General features: G+C 37.1%; 3 protein-coding genes across 4 annotated transcripts; all 3 read right to left on the reverse strand.

Moving 5' to 3' along the window:
• Positions 5668-11157, reverse strand: LOC104724091 (transmembrane 9 superfamily member 4). 2 transcript variants are annotated; one of them, XM_019233141.1, is made up of 8 exons: positions 10894-11157; positions 10513-10553; positions 9854-10439; positions 9624-9761; positions 9378-9534; positions 6563-7047; positions 5975-6244; positions 5668-5879 (listed from the first exon to the last, which is right to left on the reverse strand). In XM_019233141.1, the coding sequence occupies exons 1-7, from the start codon at positions 11028-11030 to the stop codon at positions 6025-6027; spliced, it is 1764 nt and encodes a 587-aa protein (XP_019088686.1). In that variant the 5' UTR covers positions 11031-11157; the 3' UTR covers positions 5668-5879; positions 5975-6024. The 2 variants fall into 2 exon arrangements, with proteins under 2 accessions (XP_019088686.1, XP_010440841.1); XM_010442539.2 differs by lacking the exons at positions 9378-9534; positions 9624-9761; positions 9854-10439 and adding exons at positions 7624-7780; positions 7869-8006; positions 8099-8684 and having other exon boundaries at positions 10894-11151.
• LOC104728237 (transmembrane 9 superfamily member 4-like) lies at positions 13855-15777 on the reverse strand. The gene is made up of 5 exons (XM_010447252.2): positions 15514-15777; positions 15133-15173; positions 14474-15059; positions 14244-14381; positions 13855-14155 (listed from the first exon to the last, which is right to left on the reverse strand). The coding sequence occupies exons 1-5, from the start codon at positions 15648-15650 to the stop codon at positions 13855-13857; spliced, it is 1203 nt and encodes a 400-aa protein (XP_010445554.1). The 5' UTR covers positions 15651-15777.
• LOC104728238 lies at positions 21022-21954 on the reverse strand. The gene has a single exon (XM_010447253.1). It carries the CDS (start codon positions 21952-21954, stop codon positions 21022-21024), a length of 933 nt encoding a protein of 310 aa, XP_010445555.1.

The raw sequence follows: 24228 nt of genomic DNA on the forward strand, positions 1-24228 counted from the left end.
TTTTGGAACATTTAAAAATATGTGCTAATTGTGGAAGAAAAATTTTAAATGGTGCTATTTTTGTCAATTGCCCTATTTTTAATGTTGTAGTATTTTTAAATTGTTTTTTTGTTTATATTTTATATCTCTAAATTATCTAAGACTCATTTATCATCGTGCTTATAATTTTTAATTTTAATTTTTATTATATCAAGTTAACTATCTTTGAATTTTTCAAATTTTAGTGGGTTGGTCATAAACTTATTGCAATCGTGTAGATATTATTTTCTTTTTATCCACAATATTTTTATTTTTTGAGTAAACAATTTTAAAGAATATTTTAGTGGTTATACAAACTGTCACAAACAAATCTTAGTGGTGAAAAGGAACCACGTCAAATTGAAAGTAAATGAATAAAAATTAGTTTAATTTGGATGTAAGAACATTTTTTGTGGTAAAACATAAAGTTAAATTCTTTCAAAATATCTAGAAAATATATTTTATTTACAAAAAATATTAATATATTCTTTCAAAATTTTATTTTATTCATTTTGTCCCTAATAGATTGATGTTTTATGATATATTTTTGTCCCTAAAAGATTGATGTTGTAGATAAAAAAAAAAAAACTTTTTTACTTTATGTTGTTTCATATATCATTAATTTAATAGTCTATATTTTCTCTATCTACTCAAAAGTAATTATAAATTAATTTACACATACAAATTAAATTATTTCTTAATATGTGTGATAATGTCAAAACATCAATTTATTAGGGACAGAAAAAGGCGTAGCAGACATTTTTAAAACCCGCACATCAAGCGGGTCCTAATCTAGTATATATATATATATATATATTATGTACATATAGTAATTATACATTTCAATTCTTTATGAATAATAAGGAGAAATTAAAAGCTATTAAAACATGTGGAGAATCAGGTTGGAGTATTTGATTACTCTTTGGAATCTTTTCAAATTCTATTAATAATTGTTTTAGCCATGGAGATAAGAAATCATTGTTTTGCATGCATAAACACAAATTAAAGGCTTTTAATTATACCCTCAAGTGCCTTACTCATTGCAAACGTTGAATCACACACAGTCAAACCATATATCGTCTTTAATTTCATAATCTAGCAAAATATAGATATTAATCACGATTATTTCCAATCTTTAAATATGTATTATTTTCACTCATTTAAATACTATTAATATCTTTTTCATATGATTGAGACAACTAATCATATATCACCTTATACTTATATTGAAGAATGTCATTTTCAGATCTGGATTCATGTAAGTAACATTACTTCACCAATCATAATTTGTGCAAACATGTCAAAAGAATAAAACGCCATTTGTCACCTTTAGAAGCATGATATTGGAAATCTTACATTATTACTCCCTCTCTATCACTATAGGTGATTTTTTAGAATTTTTTCTTGTATCACAAACATTGATTTTCTGTATACTTTTATCAATTAATAATAGAAAATTGTAAATTTCAAGAATTATTAATTGAGAATTTAAAATTTTGTTGAATTACTATTGGTTAATAACCATGAGAATATGTTCTTATTATAAATAATAATGCATTTATTGCTAAACATTAATTTGTTTTCTTAATTTATGCGAAAATCTTAAAAAATTATATATTCTAACACATAGGGAGTATATAAAATTATTAAATATAATTTGGAAAGTCTGGAGAAGTGCTGCTATGTATGTCTCTTCAATAGAGCAGATGACTTGGATGTGAGAGTTCTACTTCTCGACAGCGATGAGATCTTTTGTACACGCCCTTGGGACCAGCCAGATGTTTTCTCGACCCACATCACACCATGTTCGTGGCTCTTCTTCCACCAACCTCCAAGGATCTTAAATTCAATGAAGTAGAAACCAAGCTGTGTAATTGCCCAACAAAAGTTGAAATGGTTCAAAAATCTGCGAGTCAGGATCCATATGGAAGGTTGTGGTAAACAAGTATGGATGACCTCGTGAAATATATAAATTTAATTCGTAAATTTTTTGATCTATCAAATGTAAACGTCAACTAAATAGTAAATTAACTAGATTAAGACTTGTGCTAGAGCACGAGTTGAAATTCATTTTATTTATATTGTAATTTTTATATAAAATATAATTTATGTGATTGTTTTTAAAAGTTTTTTTGGATAAACCATTATGCAATAAAATCATATGCAAAATATGATGGCTTGAAAAAAGACATTTATTTTGTAAGTTTTATACTGTTAATGATTCTAGATAAATACCCTTGCTATAACACTGGTTAAATTTTATTTTATACAAAATTCTGTATATTTTATATTTTAAAATAAAATTTTAATATGTTGTATTAGTTTATGTATGTGAAGTTATTTCAACAACGTATATTCTACATCATGACTTGAATGTCATTATAAGACATAATTTTGTAAATTTGTTTTTTTAAAAGTGAGTTATTATATTATGAGTAATTTAATATATTGTTATACTTTTTGTTTTAATATACTTGGTTTCTTGAAATTATTTCATAATATAGTGACATTTATTGACATTGCTATAACAAATCAATTTAGAGTGTTTATATTTTCTAACTTTTATATCAAGTTTCAATAATTTTAAAAATATTTCAAAATAAATTATTTAAAGCTTACTATATTATATAAAATTATAAAATTCAACAAAAAAATATAAAATTGAATTTAAATATTCAAATTTTGACCCGTTACTCAGTAATTTTTTTTAATTCAATAGATATTATTTTTAAAGAATAATATTACTAAAGCTTGAATATTTTATAGATTGAACAATTTATATTTGTTTTTAAAAATTCAACTTATGGTATATCCGGAAATAAAACTAAATTTTAGTTACAATAAATAATATGATAATTTATTTGTTTCACAAAATAGACTCATATATGAAAAATGAGAGGTTTTATTTGATGATAATTAACAAATTAATATGTTAAGTTAGATATCAAAAGCTTTTATTTGATGAATACTTTAATAAAGGAATTTAATATGGTAAGTTAGATGATATCAAATGATTCTTTATAATATTCTCTTTAAGAGTTGTCAAAAAAAAAAAAAAATCTCTTTAAGATTTTTGGAAACAATGTGCTTTAGTAATTAAATCTTCCGAAAATAAATTAAGATTGCATCCACTATTTAACTTGTAACCAATTGTAACATCCCGGTTTTCTAATTGGGAATTGGACTGGTTTGTTTCATTCAAGCCCATTAAGAATCAAGTGAGCAAAATACAAAAACGACAAGGGTTTATGTGTGTCGAAGAATGTGCGTATAATACATGGATGTATCTCCTTCTTCATTTGTGACGGTCTAGGCATGTTTGTGTATGAAGACTTCGTGAGCCCTAAGGCTTGCCCTCGCTGAGTAATCTTAGATTGCTCACCCCTCTTTTTCTCTTGCAGGTAACTATGAGGAGTAGTTGATAGAGTTGGTGTTGGTGTTAGAAGATGGAGTTATTCTTTTATCTTTCGTTGTTGGTTTTAACGAACTGGTTGTTAGTTTCAGTTTAACGTTTAATATGGAAAACGTTTAAGTTAAATTAATGGATTTTTGGTTATTTTCGGTAAAGTATGGTTACTTAAGGTATAAGTTAACCTGTGACATGCCATAGAAATTGGGTGTTACAATTTTGGTATCAGAGCCAAAGGTTATGTCAAACCGGTTCTGACCCGGGAGGCAGTCCTAAGGGAGATTGAATTTCTCGGCCATGTAGACTTAGAAGAAGAGATAAGTTGACTTGGAATAGTTAACGTTAATGGAAAGAATGCTACCGAGGACAGTAGTTATAGCAACTGGAAGTTGTTAAAGTGTTTGCCAGTATGGTTAAACCAAATATTCGACTCACATTGAAGGACATAATGTTCGAGTGGATGAAGGTTAGAGATACTAATTTAAAAGTCAAATGGATATTTGATGTAAAATCGAAGTTAATATTGTTAAGTGACGCTTTTGGAGTTGGTGCCATAAATTTAAAGATGAGGTGTTTTATAAAGATTACTAGTTGAGGTTATTCTAATGTTTGAGCACAAAAGGTAATTGCAGCAGAGGAAATGGAAATAGGAAGTGTGGGAGGACACCACACAATAATTCACATTATGGACTTCTACAGAGAATGTGTATGTGTGTTAAAGATGATTTTTTTAAAAAAAATATTGCTTGTCATATCAATGGAGATATGTTGTTTATAATTCAAAGTTGTCTTAACCCGAACGGAAAAGGGTGTGGTGACAATGGAGAATGATAGTGGACTGCTACGGACGACTAGTAGTAGGAATACAACTTGGGTAGTTGTAGAGTTGGATGAGTCAAGATTAAAGACGTTAAAAAAAATGGTTGATTCTTATATTGGAGCTTGTGAAAGAGCCTTAGAAAATGTATGTTGTGCTAAAAGGAAAAAAAATGCATGGAAGCGTGAAACCCAAAAGGTTATAGTTATGATTATACTACAAGGTGTTGTTAAACAAGTTGTTTATTTCTGAAGCAATTATTTTCATAAGTCAAGGTAATGGAAAAATCTTTTATTGAAAATTCGAGTATTCTATTCAAGTTTTAGAACTATTTGAAGAATGTATGTTATGTCTATGCGAAGTAAAGCTAAAGGAACTATGACAATTGACGTTCCAAGTGGTCATATGGATAACATCGGATATGCTACAATATAAGATAAAGATTTGTATTTGTTGAATCAAAAGTTGAATAGTAAATGCAGAGAGGAATTATTCTAGTGAACGAAAACTAGAGTTGTTACACTATAACCAAGTGGAAACTTGTGATTTGTTGTTGATCGGAAAGTTTAGAAAGAAATCAAACTGAGCATTTTGGAGAAGGACACTCCAAGTTGGGACGGAAACTAAGTGGGGGAGAAACTGATTCGCCAATTCGAGAACGAATTTATTTTAAGTGGGGGAGAATTGTAACATCCCGGTTTTTTAATTGGGAATTGGACTGGTTTGTTTCATTTCAAGCCCATTAAGAATCAAGTGAGCAAAATACAAAAACGACAAGGGTTTGTGTGTCGAAGAATGTGCGTATAATACATGGATGTATCTCCTTCTTCATTTGTGATGGTCTAAGCATGTTTGTGTATGAAGACTTCGTGAGCCCTAAGGCTTGCCCTCGCTGAATAATCTTAGATTGCTCACCCCTCTCTTTCTCTTGCAGGTTACTATGAGGAGTAGTTGATAGAGTTGGTGTTGGTGTTAGAAGCTGGAGTTATTCTTTTATCTTTCGTTGTTGGTTTTAATGAACTGGTTGTTAGTTTCAGTTTAACGTTTAAGTTAAATTAATGGATTTTCAGTTAATTATGGTTACTTGAAGTATAAGTTAACCTGTGACATGCCATAGAAATTAGGTGTTACACTAATTAATATATTAATTAATCTATAACTTATTTCATTTGTAACCAACTTATTAAAATTATATAGTCTACAAAACAATGTTGTGTACTTTCGAGATTTCAATCAATTAATTAATTATTTAAGAAAAATATTATTCATCATAATAATATATATTTTTTGCTCTGGATTTTTCTTTTTTATTTCTCAACAATTGTTTTTTTCATTCCCCGTTATTCATTTTGTTACATTTTTTTAGGGTACTTCAGTTGAATATTGAAACATTAGAATTCGTTCGTATTAGTCATTATAAGAATATAGTATAAGCCCCACTAGTCACTACTATGGAGAAGAAAATATGTACGAAAAACTCGAGTGTTTGTTACTACTATCTCACGATCGTTCTCAAGTACATCATCCCAACGGAGAAAAAGCAATGAAAGATCTGTAAAAAAAATGATAGGGGTACCAAAACCAAAAATAGACAACTTCACCGGATCGATGGCCCTCGGCCGCATTTTACCATCGCTGTTACAATGATCAATAAGGTTTAAAAGTAAACATTGGCACCATAACTTCGATATCAACAAGTCAAAGTCCAAACATTAATATGATGTTCTTACCTATCACCACTAGAGAAGGTGTCGTTGAAGGAGTGAAGAATATTCAAGTTTTACTCGCACTTGATGGAGCGGTAAATGTGACGAACAAAGAGAAGAGAAGCACGGAATCCGATTGACCCGAGCATGAGGAAAAATCCGTAGCAGATGCACGCCATGTAGCCAAAGAAGAAGGAAGTCTGCATGAACCCTGACATATCCGACCGTGCATAGTAGTAATACAAGCAGTAGGCATATATGAACAAGCCCGTTGATCCACCACATAGCAATGATCTTTCAATGCACAAGGTATAAAAAAGTCAGATTTCACAGAAAGATCAACAATTTATAGACGAACAGGCTAAAGCATTGATCTATAATTAGGGTTATGAAACTATCACAGACAAAATGAAACAAAAACTACTGACTAACGGGATTCTCATTTTCAAAGAATAAGTGTTCTAACTACTATATCTGTCTTTGTTAAAGGTTACGAAAAACCTCTAGAGAAGTAGTTCCAATTAGTTGGAAACTTAATTCATATATTCCCATAAAATACAAGAAGATAAATAATGGAATCAGAAGTTAAAGAAATAGAGAAGACGACATTACCTCCACCACCACTCATGGTCTTCAGCAGCAAGTTGGAAGTATGCCAACGCAACTGTGATGAAAGCAGTGACTATAACGAGAATAAGGAAGACGATAGAAAGAATACTATAGATGGTGTATATTCTGTGACCCCAAACACTGGCAAATATGTAGTAAAGCTCGATGTAAATGGCACTGAACGGCAAAAAACCAGCCATAGCCATCTGCGGAAGTGTTCTCCGGTACCAGCGCAATGGTGGGATCTCTCTTGGATATTTTGTGGTACGACAAGGAGCTTGAAACTCAGATTTTCTGTTCTTCCCGGCGATACCTCCCAGTATTAACAATGGTGAAGTAACCAGTGCCCATATAAGGAAAATAACCACAATTGTCCCAAATGGCAAAGCTGCAGTGGCTTGGTAAGCAATTGCAACAGTATTAAGGAAGGAGAAAGTGAGCAAAAGAGGTCCACAGAAGAGGCTTCCAGTCAGTATAAGATTCCTCACCTGTCAAGACAGGACAATCAATATCAGCTTTTTTAATGAAGCTATTGAGTTCTAAAACTGTTCACTCACTTTGTCAACGCTATCATCCTCGCATCAAACCATTTGGAGCAATATGAATAACAGAGAAATTAAAAATAGATAACCAATTGCAAATGAGAACAAGATAAACGTGATTGCCCATAGCCTTTCCTCAAACTGCTAAAAGTGAATGTTCAGAACTGTGAGTTAAAACCCAGCATGCAAAAAGAACTAGAAAACTCAAAAATCTAATCATCTAATGGGCAATTAAGGTCAGACCTCAACTATACACATATTTTCCGGATAAAAGAGAGTTAGTAAAGGAACACATAGAGTTAGTACTGAATACTAAAACAAATTGCCGCAGTACTGACAATTTTCACCAAATATATCACTTACGCACTGTAGACAGGCATCTTATCACATGGGCAGAAACTATACCAGATTATTTGACTAATTGCGCCCACGTTGTAAGACTTTTGACTGACTACTGAAGATATGAATAAGAAAAAAAATCCTAAGACAAACAAAAACCCATAAACTAGTATCCATACTTACCCAATTAGTTCCTTCTAGCTGGCAATAGAAAGAAGCAGAAGTATATCCGGCAATCCCTGAAGTAAGTGCATATATGACCACCAATGCAGTAAACAATGCTCCACGGTTGTAGGGATAAAAGACACCAACTAACGCAAGCATAAAGATGAAAACAGCTCTGCATACAAATAAAAAAAAGTGTGTTACAAAGTGAGAAGAATACACAATAACAAGAAACAACACCACAACTCAATGTGAAAACGTACAGTGTAAACAGTTGTGTGCCAGAACCAAGGGCCGCAGCCAGCAGGGATTTGTGTATTGGGAACCTAAATACATCACCATGAATCAATTTCCACCCAGTCTCTTCTTGGTCATCAGCTGCCTCTTCATCATGAGCATACCTATATGAAGTACAAAAGTCTACAGGGTAAGTTACAAGACATATTGAAAGTCACAAATTCAATTATGCTATGCTCTTTAGTTAATATCTTACTTGACAAAATCATTCTTCAAGACTCGCATCAGAATAGTGGCAAGGAAACCAGTCAAGAGAAGAACTGTGACACATGAGTTAATGATAGAGAACCAGTGGATTTCCAAGTGGTGGGGCATTGAAGAAGCCAGCGAGTATTTCTCCATCCTCTTCTCGAATGGAATTTCTGTTTCCTTCCATCGAACTGTGTATGTGAAATCCACTTCGACTTCCTTGTCCTCAGTCAAGTCCACAAGAAAGTTCTGGTCTGTTCTCACAATAATTTCAATAACACGGTCCTGGTTATAGAAAATCTCAAACTGCAGGTGATTGAAGAGGTAGTATTTGTACTCGGATGGGTCAGTTTTGCCATCCTTGACAACTTTTCCAAGGAACCCCCAGATGGGCAAGTCATCATAATACATCTGAAAGTAGTAGTCTTTCAAGATGACATCACGAAACTTAGCAACGTCTTCTCTACTCAACCTCTTTCTACATGCAACTACAGAGATCTTGAAATTCAAAAACTCCAGTTTGTAGGGTGCACTGACTAACCGATCTCCATTGAGAACTTCCCCAAGAGCTTCCTTCTTTTCCTTAACAGGAGCTGTAAAAAGAAATGCCTCATCTATATAGAATTACAAAAACTCACCTATGAAAATACCATCATCAATACATACCTGATGAACAGAATGGGAGATCAAAGTATCGGTATGTNTCGATATCAGCTTTTCTAATGAAGCTATTGAGTTCTAAAACTGTTCACTCACTTTGTCAACGCTATTATCCTCGCATCAAACCATTTGGAGCAATATGAATAACAGAGAAATCAAAAATAGATAACCAATTGCAAATGAGAACAAGATAAACGTGATTGCCCATAGCTTTTCCTCAAACTGCTAAAAGTGAATGTCCAGAACTGTGAGTTAAAACCCAGCATGCAAAAAGAACTAGAAAACTCAAGGTCATGTAAGGTCAGAATAATCATCTAATGGCATGTAAGGTCAGACCTCAACTATACACATATTCACATTATAGTACACACATATTTTACGGATAAAAGAGAGTTAGTAAAGGAACACATAGAGTTAGTTGCCGCATTACTGACAATATTTACCAAATTTATCACTTACGCACTGTAGACAAGCATCTTATCACATGTGCAGAAACTATACCAGATTATTTCACTAATTGCGCCCACGTTGTAAGACTTTTGACTGACTACTGAAGATATGAATAAGAAAAAAAATCCTAAGACAAACAAAAACCCATAAACTAGTATCCAATTATCCATACTTACCCAATTAGTTCCTTCTAGCTGGCAATAGAAAGAAGCAGAAGTATATCCGGCAATCCCTGAAGTAAGTGCATATATGACCACCAATGCAGTAAACAATGCTCCACGGTTGTAGGGATAAAAGACACCAACTAACGCAAGCATAAAGATGAAAACAGCTCTGCATACAAATAAAAAAAGTGTGTGTTACAAAGTGAGAAGAAAACACTATAACAAGAAATAACACCACAACTCAATGTGAAATCGTACAGTGTAAACAGTTGTGTGCCAGAACCAAGGGCCGCAGCCAGCAGGGATTTGTGTTTTGGGAACCTAAATACATCACCATGAATCAATTTCCACCCAGTCTCTTCTTGGTCTTCAGCTGCCTCTTCATCATGAGCATACCTATATGAAGTACAAAAGTCTACAGGGTAAGTTACTAGACATATTGAAAGTCACAAATTCAATTATGCTATGCACTTTAGTTAATATCTTACTTGACAAAATCATTCTTCAAGACTCGCATCAGAATAGTGGCAAGGAAACCAGTCAAGAGAAGAACTGTGACACATGAGTTAATGATAGAGAACCAGTGGATTTCCAAGTGGTGGGGCATTGAAGAAGCCAGCGAGTATTTCTCCATCCTCTTCTCGAATGGAATTTCTGTTTCCTTCCATCGAACTGTGTATGTGAAATCCACTTCGACTTCCTTGTCCTCAGTCAAGTCCACAAGAAAGTTCTGGTCTGTTCTCACAATAACTTCAATAACACGGTCCTGATTATAGAAAATCTCAAACTGCAGGTGATTGAAGAGGTAGTATTTGTACTCGGATGGGTCAGTTTTGCCATCCTTGACAACTTTTCCAAGGAATCCCCAGATGGGCAAGTCATCATAATACATCTGAAAGTAGTAGTCTTTCAAGATGACATCACGAAACTTAGCAACGTCTTCTCTACTCAACCTCTTTCTACATGCAACTACAGAGATCTTGAAATTCAAAAACTCCAGTTTGTAGGGTGCACTGACTAACCGATCTCCATTGAGAACCTCCCCAAGAGCTTCCTTCTTTTCCTTAACAGGAGCTGTAAAAAGAAATGCCTCATCTATATAGAATTACAAAAACTCACCTATGAAAATACCATCATCAATACATACCTGATGAACAGAATGGGAGATCAAAGTATCGGTATGTTTCACTGCAACACATAGAAAAAATAATTGTTAGCTCATATTAACACAACAGAGTTAGTAATCGTGGATGTACATAAAAGAGGCTTAGACTACACTAACATTCAAACCACATTCACTAAAATTCAATAGCTTGAAACGATACAGAACACACCTCAGGGACATTCATTCATATACACCAAATCCTCCTAATGCACAATCCAATAATTACGAATCAAAGCTCGAGACTGTTCTTATTCAGGGAATTCGAAATCAGAAACACGAAACGCGGAGAGATCTTTCATGCAATTGGAAAACGAAATTCAGCAAACCGAAACATCAGATCTGAAACATAATTAGCGAACAGACCTAGGATTGTGAAACGGGCCGACTTTGTTGGCGTAAAGGGGAACATCATCGCCGACCTTATAACGGTGATCGGAACCGTCAGAGATAACCGGAGAAACGCCGAAGAGGAAGAAGACGACCAGAAGAAGCGACGTCATCGCCGGCAGTACCAATGGAGATACTGAGATTAGCGACTAGAGAGGTTTAAAGCGGTTAGGTGTATTATGATCATGAGAGATTGAGAGTGAGACTCTAATTTTTTTATTGGTTCTCCGCAATGCAAGTCATGAAATTTTACTTTTTGTAACGAAGTAACCTCATTTTCGATTTATTATATTTATTTATTTTTGGTACAATTCGATTTATACATTATTAACGATAATGATATTTTAACGCTCAGATTAGGTGTTGGGATTAGAGGAAATTAGGAGTAAAGGACACTGCACAGTGCACTCCCTTTTTGTTTTTGTGAGTTTACATGTAAATTGCTGCTAATAGAAATGTAGGAACTACCTACAAAAAGAAGACTAATTTGCGGAAAGAGTTCTATTGCGGATTTGCAATCTATGTTCTACTTCGGTTAGCTTTTTTATGCTCAATCAAATTGGTGATGGATTTTAGGACCAAACTAACTTTTAGTTGTTAATGTGTCCCCTTAACTATATAAATTACAATTACAATAAATAGTAAATGTTAAAACGAGATGTCTAGAATGCTCCCTTGGAGTACCTCCGATATCAACTCTATATCTTGGGTAATTTTTTGGAGGAATATGAAAAAAGTAGCAATTCATAATAGTTTTAAAAGAACGGTTATAAAAATAACGACAGCAAGAAACCAAGTGGTCTTGAGTTGTTTTTTACCGACTGAATTTAGTCGCCAAATTTAACAACTACATACCGACTGCGTAACCACAAATTTACAACTGCTCATTCTTAGTCGTAATTGAGTTGTTTTTTACCGACTGAATAGAGTAGTTGGTACAGTAGTTGTTAATTAGCAACGACTTTACGACTAAAAGACAAGAAATTAATATCGTCACCTAAGAGTAGCTAATTTGATGACTACATACCGACTACTGCGGTGAGTCTGTAATTTGGCGACTAACTAACGACTACATCGGTGAGTCGGTAATTTGGCGACTACTAACCGACTAAAGAGGCGAGTCGTAAACATGTAGGCCAAAAAGGAACACGTTTTATTCGTTTTGGGGTTGGTGAGCTTTTTTTCGTTTTGGGGTTGGTGAGTTTTTTTTGTTGCGACTGTTAGTTTGTGTTTGGGCAAAAATAATCGATTCGTGTAGAGACTACGGAAACAAGAAATATATGTTGAATAGTCGTTTTATTGATCAAAGTCTCGAGCTCAAATACAAGAATTCAAGGCACAACGAATCAATCTATAAATCCTAGCCGCGTTCTATACTTGAGTCGTGTGTCTTGTGTTTTAGGTCTCTTGCTTTGCTCTCTGTCCCCCCTCTCTTGGAGGCCGCTCTCCTTTTTATATAGAGATCTCTTTACCCTAATCCCTTAGGATATGTCTTGGGATTGCCGACTCTATCTGTGATAGGGTCCATTAACAGATCCAGTCATGTGACTCTTGGTCCATTAACAGATCCAGTCATGTGACTTCCGGCCCATTGACGAAGCCAGTCGTGAGATTCTCGGTCTATTGACAAAATCAGTCGCGAGATTCTCGGCCTGTAGACAAAGTCAGTCGCGAGACTCTCGGCCTATTGATAAAGTCAGTCACAAGCTCTTGGCCTAGTGACAACGTCGATCACGTGACTCTCAATCTATTGACGAAGTCAGTCACGTGACTTTTCTCTTAGTAGATTGGCAGACTTGTGTTTACTTTGTCATGTAAAATATGAGTTGACTCTATCCAATATCTTTGCGAATATTCTCTCTGCTTCTCCTGATTTACCGGGTTTGTCGAACTAATCACGAAATTTACTTATTTAATAGAGAAGATAAAATTATACCCAACAGTTTGCCCCGCACTCTCTATTTTCTTAGTAAGAATTTAGAGAGTAGTAAGAAACAACAGTATTATTTTTCCAGCCAACGAAATCTCGAAGTCATGTACCTTTTGGAATGATCTGTAATGGCTTGTGATCTCACCATAGTAGCTTGATCGAATAGTGACTCCATAGAGACAATGTTGAGTCCTTAACACGTTCTGGTCGGGAATTGTTTTTGTACTTGACTTTATGTGTCATGACCATTTTGTAGGTTGTGACATTCTTTTCAGTCATATGACTTGTTTGTGACATTGATCTTGTACGTAATAACAATCTCTTACCTTAGGATAATCTCCACATGTGAGGATGTAAATGACGACAATCTCCTATCTTGTGCATGAGACACAATCTAGGTCTTGCATTCATGACATGATTTGTCTCGTGACATGACTTATACCTCAGGCTCAAGACATTGTTTATGTCTTGTGAACATGACACTATATGTGCCTCGTCTTCATGGCGCTATTTATATCTCGTGCTTGAAACAAGAGTATATGTCTAGCTTTCTGGTATGATTTCCGCACTACAATACGACTTTCATCGTGCAAATACTAAGTGATATTTATCTCTTGGCACATCTACTGATTTGTGTTGTGTCACATGATTGTTTTGCGCCCATGACGTTGTTCATTTCATGTGCTTCCGACACCATTCATGTCACATGTTAACGACACTACTCATGTTACATGCTCATGGCGTGAGTTTCGTCTCACAACATCATGTAATCATGATTGTTTACGTATTGCGCTCATGATGCGATTTTCGTCGTGTGCTCAGGAAATTTGTCATGTCATATGCTCATGGCGTGAGTCTCGTGCTCACAACATCACGTCATGATGACCTTGTTTATTTCCTGCACTCATGACGCCATATACGTTGGGTGCTTATGACGTTGTGAACGTCGCGACTTAGCTTGTTCGATGTTTTATGATTAGAAGACTTTCTAATTGTCTTGTCGAATTTTACTTGTTGAATTCTTTGCGGTTAGTGTTGTATTGCAGCATGAATGTGATCTCTTTCTTGTGACGCGATTCGCGTTGTGTGCTAATGACATTGTCTATATCACGTGTTGTTACGTGCTCATGAGATCNATTATCCATACTTACCCAATTAGTTCCTTCTAGCTGGCAATAGAAAGAAGCAGAAGTATATCCGGCAATCCCTGAAGTAAGTGCATATATGACCACCAATGCAGTAAACAATGCTCCACGGTTGTAGGGATAAAAGACACCAACTAACGCAAGCATAAAGATGAAAACAGCTCTGCATACAAATAAAAAAAAGTGTGTTACAAAGTGAGAAGAATACACAATAACAAGAAACAACACCACAACTCAATGTGAAAACGTACAGTGTAAACAGTTGTGTGCCAGAACCAAGGGCCGCAGCCAGCAGGGATTTGTGTATTGGGAACCTAAATACATCACCATGAATCAATTTCCACCCAGTCTCTTCTTGGTCTTCAGCTGCCTCTTCATCATGAGCATACCTATATGAAGTACAAAAGTCTACAGGGTAAGTTACTAGACATATTGAAAGTCACAAATTCAATTATGCTATGCTCTTTAGTTAATATCTTACTTGACAAAATCATTCTTCAAGACTCGCATCAGAATAGTGGCAAGGAAACCAGTCAAGAGAAGAACTGTGACACATGAGTTAATGATAGAGAACCAGTGGATTTCCAAGTGGTGGGGCATTGAAGAAGCCAGCGAGTATTTCTCCATCCTCTTCTCGAATGGAATTTCTGTTTCCTTCCATCGAACTGTGTATGTGAAATCCACTTCGACTTCCTTGTCCTCAGTCAAGTCCACAAGAAAGTTCTGGTCTGTTCTCACAATAACTTCAATAACACGGTCCTGATTATAGAAAATCTCAAACTGCAGGTGATTGAAGAGGTAGTATTTGTACTCGGATGGGTCAGTTTTGCCATCCTTGACAACTTTTCCAAGGAATCCCCAGATGGGCAAGTCATCATAATACATCTGAAAGTAGTAGTCTTTCAAGATGACATCACGAAACTTAGCAACGTCTTCTCTACTCAACCTCTTTCTACATGCAACTACAGAGATCTTGAAATTCAAAAACTCCAGTTTGTAGGGTGCACTGACTAACCGATCTCCATTGAGAACCTCCCCAAGAGCTTCCTTCTTTTCCTTAACAGGAGCTGTAAAAAGAAATGCCTCATCTATATAGAATTACAAAAACTCACCTATGAAAATACCATCATCAATACATACCTGATGAACAGAATGGGAGATCAAAGTATCGGTATGTTTCACTGCAACACATAGAAAAAATAATTGTTAGCTCATATTAACACAACAGAGTTAGTAATCGTGGATGTACATAAAAGAGGCTTAGACTACACTAACATTCAAACCACATTCACTAAAATTCAATAGCTTGAAACGATACAGAACACACCTCAGGGACATTCATTCATATACACCAAATCCTCCTAATGCACAATCCAATAATTACGAATCAAAGCTCGAGACTGTTCTTATTCAGGGAATTCGAAATCAGAAACACGAAACGCGGAGAGATCTTTCATGCAATTGGAAAACGAAATTCAGCAAACCGAAACATCAGATCTGAAACATAATTAGCGAACAGACCTAGGATTGTGAAACGGGCCGACTTTGTTGGCGTAAAGGGGAACATCATCGCCGACCTTATAACGGTGATCGGAACCGTCAGAGATAACCGGAGAAACGCCGAAGAGGAAGAAGACGACCAGAAGAAGCGACGTCATCGCCGGCAGTACCAATGGAGATACTGAGATTAGCGACTAGAGAGGTTTAAAGCGGTTAGGTGTATTATGATCATGAGAGATTGAGAGTGAGACTCTAATTTTTTTATTGGTTCTCCGCAATGCAAGTCATGAAATTTTACTTTTTGTAACGAAGTAACCTCATTTTCGATTTATTATATTTATTTATTTTTGGTACAATTCGATTTATACATTATTAACGATAATGATATTTTAACGCTCAGATTAGGTGTTGGGATTAGAGGAAATTAGGAGTAAAGGACACTGCACAGTGCACTCCCTTTTTGTTTTTGTGAGTTTACATGTAAATTGCTGCTAATAGAAATGTAGGAACTACCTACAAAAAGAAGACTAATTTGCGGAAAGAGTTCTATTGCGGATTTGCAATCTATGTTCTACTTCGGTTAGCTTTTTTATGCTCAATCAAATTGGTGATGGATTTTAGGACCAAACTAACTTTTAGTTGTTAATGTGTCCCCTTAACTATATAAATTACAATTACAATAAATAGTAAATGTTAAAACGAGATGTCTAGAATGCTCCCTTGGAGTACCTCCGATATCAACTCTATATCTTGGGTAATTTTTTGGAGGAATATGAAAAAAGTAGCAATTCATAATAGTTTTAAAAGAACGGTTATAAAAATAACGACAGCAAGAAACCAAGTGGTCTTGAGTTGTTTTTTACCGACTGAATTTAGTCGCCAAATTTAACAACTACATACCGACTGCGTAACCACAAATTTACAACTGCTCATTCTTAGTCGTAATTGAGTTGTTTTTTACCGACTGAATAGAGTAGTTGGTACAGTAGTTGTTAATTAGCAACGACTTTACGACTAAAAGACAAGAAATTAATATCGTCACCTAAGAGTAGCTAATTTGATGACTACATACCGACTACTGCGGTGAGTCTGTAATTTGGCGACTAACTAACGACTACATCGGTGAGTCGGTAATTTGGCGACTACTAACCGACTAAAGAGGCGAGTCGTAAACATGTAGGCCAAAAAGGAACACGTTTTATTCGTTTTGGGGTTGGTGAGCTTTTTTTCGTTTTGGGGTTGGTGAGTTTTTTTTGTTGCGACTGTTAGTTTGTGTTTGGGCAAAAATAATCGATTCGTGTAGAGACTACGGAAACAAGAAATATATGTTGAATAGTCGTTTTATTGATCAAAGTCTCGAGCTCAAATACAAGAATTCAAGGCACAACGAATCAATCTATAAATCCTAGCCGCGTTCTATACTTGAGTCGTGTGTCTTGTGTTTTAGGTCTCTTGCTTTGCTCTCTGTCCCCCCTCTCTTGGAGGCCGCTCTCCTTTTTATATAGAGATCTCTTTACCCTAATCCCTTAGGATATGTCTTGGGATTGCCGACTCTATCTGTGATAGGGTCCATTAACAGATCCAGTCATGTGACTCTTGGTCCATTAACAGATCCAGTCATGTGACTTCCGGCCCATTGACGAAGCCAGTCGTGAGATTCTCGGTCTATTGACAAAATCAGTCGCGAGATTCTCGGCCTGTAGACAAAGTCAGTCGCGAGACTCTCGGCCTATTGATAAAGTCAGTCACAAGCTCTTGGCCTAGTGACAACGTCGATCACGTGACTCTCAATCTATTGACGAAGTCAGTCACGTGACTTTTCTCTTAGTAGATTGGCAGACTTGTGTTTACTTTGTCATGTAAAATATGAGTTGACTCTATCCAATATCTTTGCGAATATTCTCTCTGCTTCTCCTGATTTACCGGGTTTGTCGAACTAATCACGAAATTTACTTATTTAATAGAGAAGATAAAATTATACCCAACAGTTTGCCCCGCACTCTCTATTTTCTTAGTAAGAATTTAGAGAGTAGTAAGAAACAACAGTATTATTTTTCCAGCCAACGAAATCTCGAAGTCATGTACCTTTTGGAATGATCTGTAATGGCTTGTGATCTCACCATAGTAGCTTGATCGAATAGTGACTCCATAGAGACAATGTTGAGTCCTTAACACGTTCTGGTCGGGAATTGTTTTTGTACTTGACTTTATGTGTCATGACCATTTTGTAGGTTGTGACATTCTTTTCAGTCATATGACTTGTTTGTGACATTGATCTTGTACGTAATAACAATCTCTTACCTTAGGATAATCTCCACATGTGAGGATGTAAATGACGACAATCTCCTATCTTGTGCATGAGACACAATCTAGGTCTTGCATTCATGACATGATTTGTCTCGTGACATGACTTATACCTCAGGCTCAAGACATTGTTTATGTCTTGTGAACATGACACTATATGTGCCTCGTCTTCATGGCGCTATTTATATCTCGTGCTTGAAACAAGAGTATATGTCTAGCTTTCTGGTATGATTTCCGCACTACAATACGACTTTCATCGTGCAAATACTAAGTGATATTTATCTCTTGGCACATCTACTGATTTGTGTTGTGTCACATGATTGTTTTGCGCCCATGACGTTGTTCATTTCATGTGCTTCCGACACCATTCATGTCACATGTTAACGACACTACTCATGTTACATGCTCATGGCGTGAGTTTCGTCTCACAACATCATGTAATCATGATTGTTTACGTATTGCGCTCATGATGCGATTTTCGTCGTGTGCTCAGGAAATTTGTCATGTCATATGCTCATGGCGTGAGTCTCGTGCTCACAACATCACGTCATGATGACCTTGTTTATTTCCTGCACTCATGACGCCATATACGTTGGGTGCTTATGACGTTGTGAACGTCGCGACTTAGCTTGTTCGATGTTTTATGATTAGAAGACTTTCTAATTGTCTTGTCGAATTTTACTTGTTGAATTCTTTGCGGTTAGTGTTGTATTGCAGCATGAATGTGATCTCTTTCTTGTGACGCGATTCGCGTTGTGTGCTAATGACATTGTCTATATCACGTGTTGTTACGTGCTCATGAGATCGTTCTTGTCACATGCTTCTACTGCTATTCGTATCACGTGTTTCTGAGGCTAATCATGTCGCGTGCTCGTGACAGCACTCATGTCATGCACTCGTGGCGTGAATCTTGTGATCCGTTGATCGCAACATCTAGCATCAGGACTCTATTTATATCTTATGCCGACGATTTAGGTCATGTTACGTTGATTTACGTTAACACAAACTTATGTCATGACACGATTCACGTCATGTGCTTGTGACACTATTTATGTGCTCATGACACAAGTGCACGCCTTGTGCTCACGACAGTCCCACGTTTATTTTCAAAATCACAATGCTGAACACATTTTTGTGTCTCGTGCTCGTGACAATTAGATGTTCTATAACTGTCACGTGCCCTCTTCAATAATAACAATGTTCATGACATTGTTTATGTCTCATGATACAAGTTCACGTCTCTGCTCATGACAGTCACCTGTTTATTTTATTTTTGAAATAATAATGCTCTTGACATTATATATGTGTTGTGCTCGTGACAGTTAGGTGTTCCATAACTGTCATGTGCTCCCTTCTTTAATAACAATGTTCGTGACATTGTTTTCATCTTGTGCTCGTGTCAGTCAAGTGTTCCATAACTGTCATGTGCTCCCTTCTTTAATAACAATGTTCGTGACATTGTTTTCATCTTGTGCTCGTGTCAGTCAAGTGTTCCATAACTGTCATGTGCTCCCTTCTTTAATAACAATGTTCGTGACATTGTTTTCATCTTGTGCTCGTGTCAGTCAAGTGTTCCATAACTGTCATGTGCTCCCTTCTTTAATAACAATGTTCGTGACATTGTTTTCATCTTGTGCTCGTGTCAGTCAAGTGTTCCATAACTGTCATGTGCTCCCTTCTTTAATAACAATGTTCGTGACATTGTTTTCATCTTGTGCTCGTGTCAGTCAAGTGTTCCATAACTGTCATGTGCTCCCTTCTTTAATAACAATGTTCGTGACATTGTTTTCATCTTGTGCTCGTGACAGTCAGGTGTTCCATAACTATAACGTGCTCCTTTCTTTAATAACAATGTTTGTGACATTGTCTTCATCTTGTGCTCGTGACAGTTAGGTGTTCCATAACTGTCATGTGCTCCCTTCTTTAATAACAATTTTCATGACATTGTTTTCATCTTGTGCTCGTGACAGCGAGGTGTTCTATAACTGTCACGCGCACTCTTCGACAATAACAATGTTCATGACATTGTTTATATCTCGTGATACAAGTTCATGTCTTGGGGCTCACGACCGTAACACATCTTGTGCTCATAGCACTGTTCGCATGCTTATGGCATTACATATGTTATGTGCTTATGACACTACTTACATGCTCATGACACTATCCTCGTGTTCATGACACAGATCCACGTCTCGTGTCTAGGACACGCACATGCTACTTTTTCAATGCTCATGACATTTGAAGTACTAGTATCACACGCATTATCTTAGAGGGCTAACGCTCGTGACATTGCCACTCACTGCAAGACTTGCTTTGTACATAGAAAAATCCAATTTTATAGAAAACGTTGTCCATAACTTGGGACAAATGTTCATGAAACTTCATAATAGAAGAAAAACACAATTAAATAATAATTAAACACCATAATTCTTATCGAAAACTCAAACCTCGTCATCAGCCAAAACGTTCCAACAATTGGTAAGATTCTTCCCTTCTTTGTTTTGCAACTTATAAGCTCCTGACCAACACACTTCAATGATTTTGTAAGGACCTTATCAAGTGGGACCGAGTTTCCCAGCTCCTTGTTCCATTGTATTTTGAAAATTACGTCGCAAGACCCAGTCTCCTTATTGGAATATCTGTGTCATGGCATTTTTGTTATAGCTCCTAGCCACGTCCTGTTGATAACACCAATTTTGGATTTCCGCTGCTTCTCGTTTCTTTGTCTAGTGGATCGAGATCGAGATTCATTAACTCTTCGTTTTCATGCAAGTTAGGGTGCTCGGTTCGTGCCGTTTTCACGCCTACTTCACACGGTATTACTGTTTTCATTCCATACACTAGAGAAAACAGTGTTTCGCCGGTCGGTGACTTTGGTGGTGCAGTAAGCCCACAACACGCTTGGAAGTTCTTCTACCCACTTTCCTTGAGAATTTTCTAGATGTTTCTTCAACAGTTTCACAATTGTCTTGTTTGAAGATTCAAAGCAGTCAGCGTTTGACCGAAGGAAGTCAATAAGCCTCTTTCATATGTCGGCTGCTAGTTTTGAACTCACGTTCACCTGCTTGTTAGGATCGTCTTCGAGTAATGGCACCTCATCCAGTTCTTCCATCTCTGGTTCTTCACTGCGAGGTACCAGCGGTAGCCTCTGTAATTGCTATAACTGTTGACCCTTACCTTTTAAGGTAGTTTGATAGCATAAACGTGAACATTCTTGTTCCCCTACTATCTCTTTGACTCCACATGGATGGGAAATTTGATAGTCTGATGTAGAGTCGATGGAATAGCTCCCATGTCGTGAATCCAAGGGCTTCCCATCATAGCGTTGTAAGCCGAAGCACAATCTACTACCAAAAATTTAGTGTGTTTGTTAACTCCCTCTGCATTCACTGGAAGCGTCACTTTGCCAATACTCTGCTTGACCTCACCGATGAACCCTACTAATGGAATAGATTTTTGTGTCAGTCCTCCTTCGTCGAGACCCAACTCCTTATATGCTTGCATATAGAGGATGTTAGTTGAGCTTCCATTGTCGATTAATATCCTCTTCATCAAACAGTTAGCCACCGTCAGTTGTATGACTAAAGCATCGTGATGCAGGGTTGGTACACTGCTCTCATCAGTCGTAAAATTTATAGTGCATGACAGTGTATCGCCTTTCGTAGTGTGTCCTCTGCTTTGAGAATTCTTGACAGCTCTAGTGTTTCTTTTCGCAGCTGAGTGAGTTATCCCACTTATCTCTGATCCTCCAGAGATAACATTGATGACTCGATCATGTTTTGGAGGCAAAATTGGAGTGTTTGCAATTGCTATTTGCTTGCTGTTCTCGCCATTCATGCGATTGCGGGTTCTATCAGACAAATATTCCCTCAAGTAACCTTTTTTCAGTAGCTCATTCACTTCCATCCTCAATGATATGCAATCTTCTGTTTTGTGGCCTTGATCGTTGTGGAACTCACACCACTTCGAGGTGTCACACATATTTTCAAGTGCTTTCATCTTTGAAGGCCATCTCACGGTTCCACCCATCTCCTTCAATACACCGACTAAATGTGTATGAGGGATTGAGAGGTTGCTAATATCTGGCCATGTTGTTGATTTAGGCATTCTGTCTTTAGCTCTGCTCAATGGTTGATGCATGTTTCTTCTTCCACTCATGGTGTTTTCATCACGATGTCTTTGGTAAGGCTTATCATCCCTACTCGATCTTTCGTTTCTCACCACACGGGAATCAGATCGTGGTGAATGTCACTGGCGATAAGCCGAATCTTCCTCCCACTTTATATGTGCCCACGCACGTGAGAGCACGTCTTCCATTGTTCTGCACTGGTACTTCGTAAGTTCCTTGTACAAGTCACCGTCAGGAAGCAAGCCTCTTTTGTATGAGGAGATGGCGGTTGACATGTTGCAACTGGGTATCGATACTTTTTCCTTGTTGAAACGTTCCACATAGGCACACAACGATTCATCTCTCTTCTATCGTACCTCATAAAGGTCGTCCGTTGTCTTCTCCAGGTTCCTGCTGCTTGCGAACTGCTCAACGAAGATATCTATCAACGATGCAAAGGAGTTGATTGAGCCTTTTAGCAAGTTGATAGACCACTGAAGTGCTACACCCATTAAGCTTGAGCCAAAACCCTTGCACATAGTAGCTTCCCTGCAATCTTTTTGGATGGTTGTCGTGAATATTCGTTGTTTGTATTGTGCTATGTGGTCATCCGAGTCAGTTGTTCCATCATACATCTTCATTGTTGGTAACGAGAATTTTCTTGGCATCTCGGTGAGTGCAAGTTCATCAGAAAAAGGTGTATCAGTATACGAGTGCAAGTTGCTCTTTCGGATTGGTGGAGCCACTCCTGGCAGTCGTTCAATCATAGCTTCTACTGCACCCATACGTTTTGTAAGCACAACTTCTAAATAAGTAGCATACGATTCATGTTCGACTCTTGTCACGTGCGGTGTGTTAACAGTGCGTTGTTGATCCATGTTTTCTTCTCGAACAAGATTCTCACGAGTTTGCCTTATGCTACGGTTATCCCGGTTATTTTCCTCCCGTGGAGTCTCCAATCGTCCGTCTTCAGTCGTGGTGGCCGTTCGAGTAGTTCTAGGAGTCGTGTTGAGATCTTGCATCTGATTGACTTGTACGCCACGAAATCTTGAGCTTGCTTCAGTAAAAATTCGTCATGCTATCACCAGCGATGCATTCTCCTCCCGTAGCCTAGCGTTATCAGCCTCGATTTGCGTCAGCTTCTGCACTGTCTCGTTCATCCTGGTAGTCAGGGTTTCCAGCTGAGCAGCGACAGTCGCGTCGACATTAGTCGTGTCACTTCCGGTTCCCGTCATCTCACATAGATTACTCTCTATACCCTCCTTCTAGCGCCAATTGTTTGGGCAAAAATAATCGATTCGTTTAGAGACTACGAAAACAAGAAATAGATGTTGAATAGTCGTTTTATTGATAAAAGTCTTGAGCTCAAATACAAGAATTCAAGGCACAACAAATCAATGTATAAACCCTAGCCGTGTTCTAGACTTGAATCGTGTGTCTTGTGTTTTAGGTCTCTTGCTTTGCTCTCTATCCCCTGTTAGGTTAAGCGGAAGTAAAGAACTAAGATTGAAGATTGAAGAGATAAGAGTTTGGTCAGCAAAGAGAATAAAGAAAATACTTAGATTCCATAAGTATATTTGTTACAATGTGGTTAAGAGCCTTTAAATAGTAGAGACAACTAGGGCTACTCCCTCACATGAGACATTCTAGGCGATAGGGACATAAGGTGAGAGAAAACTAATCCCAAGGGTGAAAGCGACCTAACTTGGTCTCCCAAGTGGACTCAAGACCCGTGATCTTCGTCCTTCTTCTCTTCTTACGGCTAGAATGCTATTCTCGATCCTTCTCTTGGGCTTTATGTGATAGGGCCTCATCTCCATCATGTAATACTAGTGAGACTCGGCCTTGTTCCACATACGTACGGACGTCCGTACAGGTGACCGTACAGACACTACCAAGTTCATGATCGATTATGGTCAATACTCCCCCTCTCTTGGAGGCCGCTCTCCTTTTTATATAGAGATCTCTTTACCCTAATCCCTTAGGATATGTCTTGGGCTTGCCGACTCTATCTGTGATAGGGTCAGTCATTAGACTCTTGGCTCACTGGTAAAGTCGGTCATTAGAATCTTGTTCCATTAACTGATCCAGTCATGTGACTTCCGGCCCATTGACGAAGCCAGTCGTGAGATTCTCGGCCTGTAGACAAAGTCAGTCGCGAGACTCTCGGCCTATTGATAAAGTCAGTCAAATGCTCTTGGCCTAGTGACAACATCGATCACGTGACTGTCAATCTATTGATGAAGTCAGTCACATGACTTTTCTCTTAGTAGATTGGCAGACTTGTGTTGACTTTGTCATGTAGAATATGAGTTGACTCTATC

This window comes from Camelina sativa, chromosome 11 (genome assembly GCF_000633955.1).
Source record: "Camelina sativa cultivar DH55 chromosome 11, Cs, whole genome shotgun sequence".
Taxonomy (NCBI): domain Eukaryota; kingdom Viridiplantae; phylum Streptophyta; class Magnoliopsida; order Brassicales; family Brassicaceae; genus Camelina; species Camelina sativa.

Coding starts and splice junctions, on each gene's coding strand:
- LOC104724091 (XM_019233141.1), bottom strand. CDS start 11,030: ATGACGTCGCTTCTTCTGGTCGTCTTCTTCCTCTTCGGCGTTTCTCCG. Junction 9,762..9,853: donor TTGAAGAATGATTTTGTCAA/GTAAGATATTAA, acceptor TACTTCATATAG/GTATGCTCATGATGAAGAGG. Junction 9,535..9,623: donor GGCACACAACTGTTTACACT/GTACGATTTCAC, acceptor ATTTGTATGCAG/AGCTGTTTTCATCTTTATGC.
- LOC104728238 (XM_010447253.1), bottom strand. CDS start 21,954: ATGAGTGGAAGAAGAAACATGCATCAACCATTGAGCAGAGCTAAAGAC.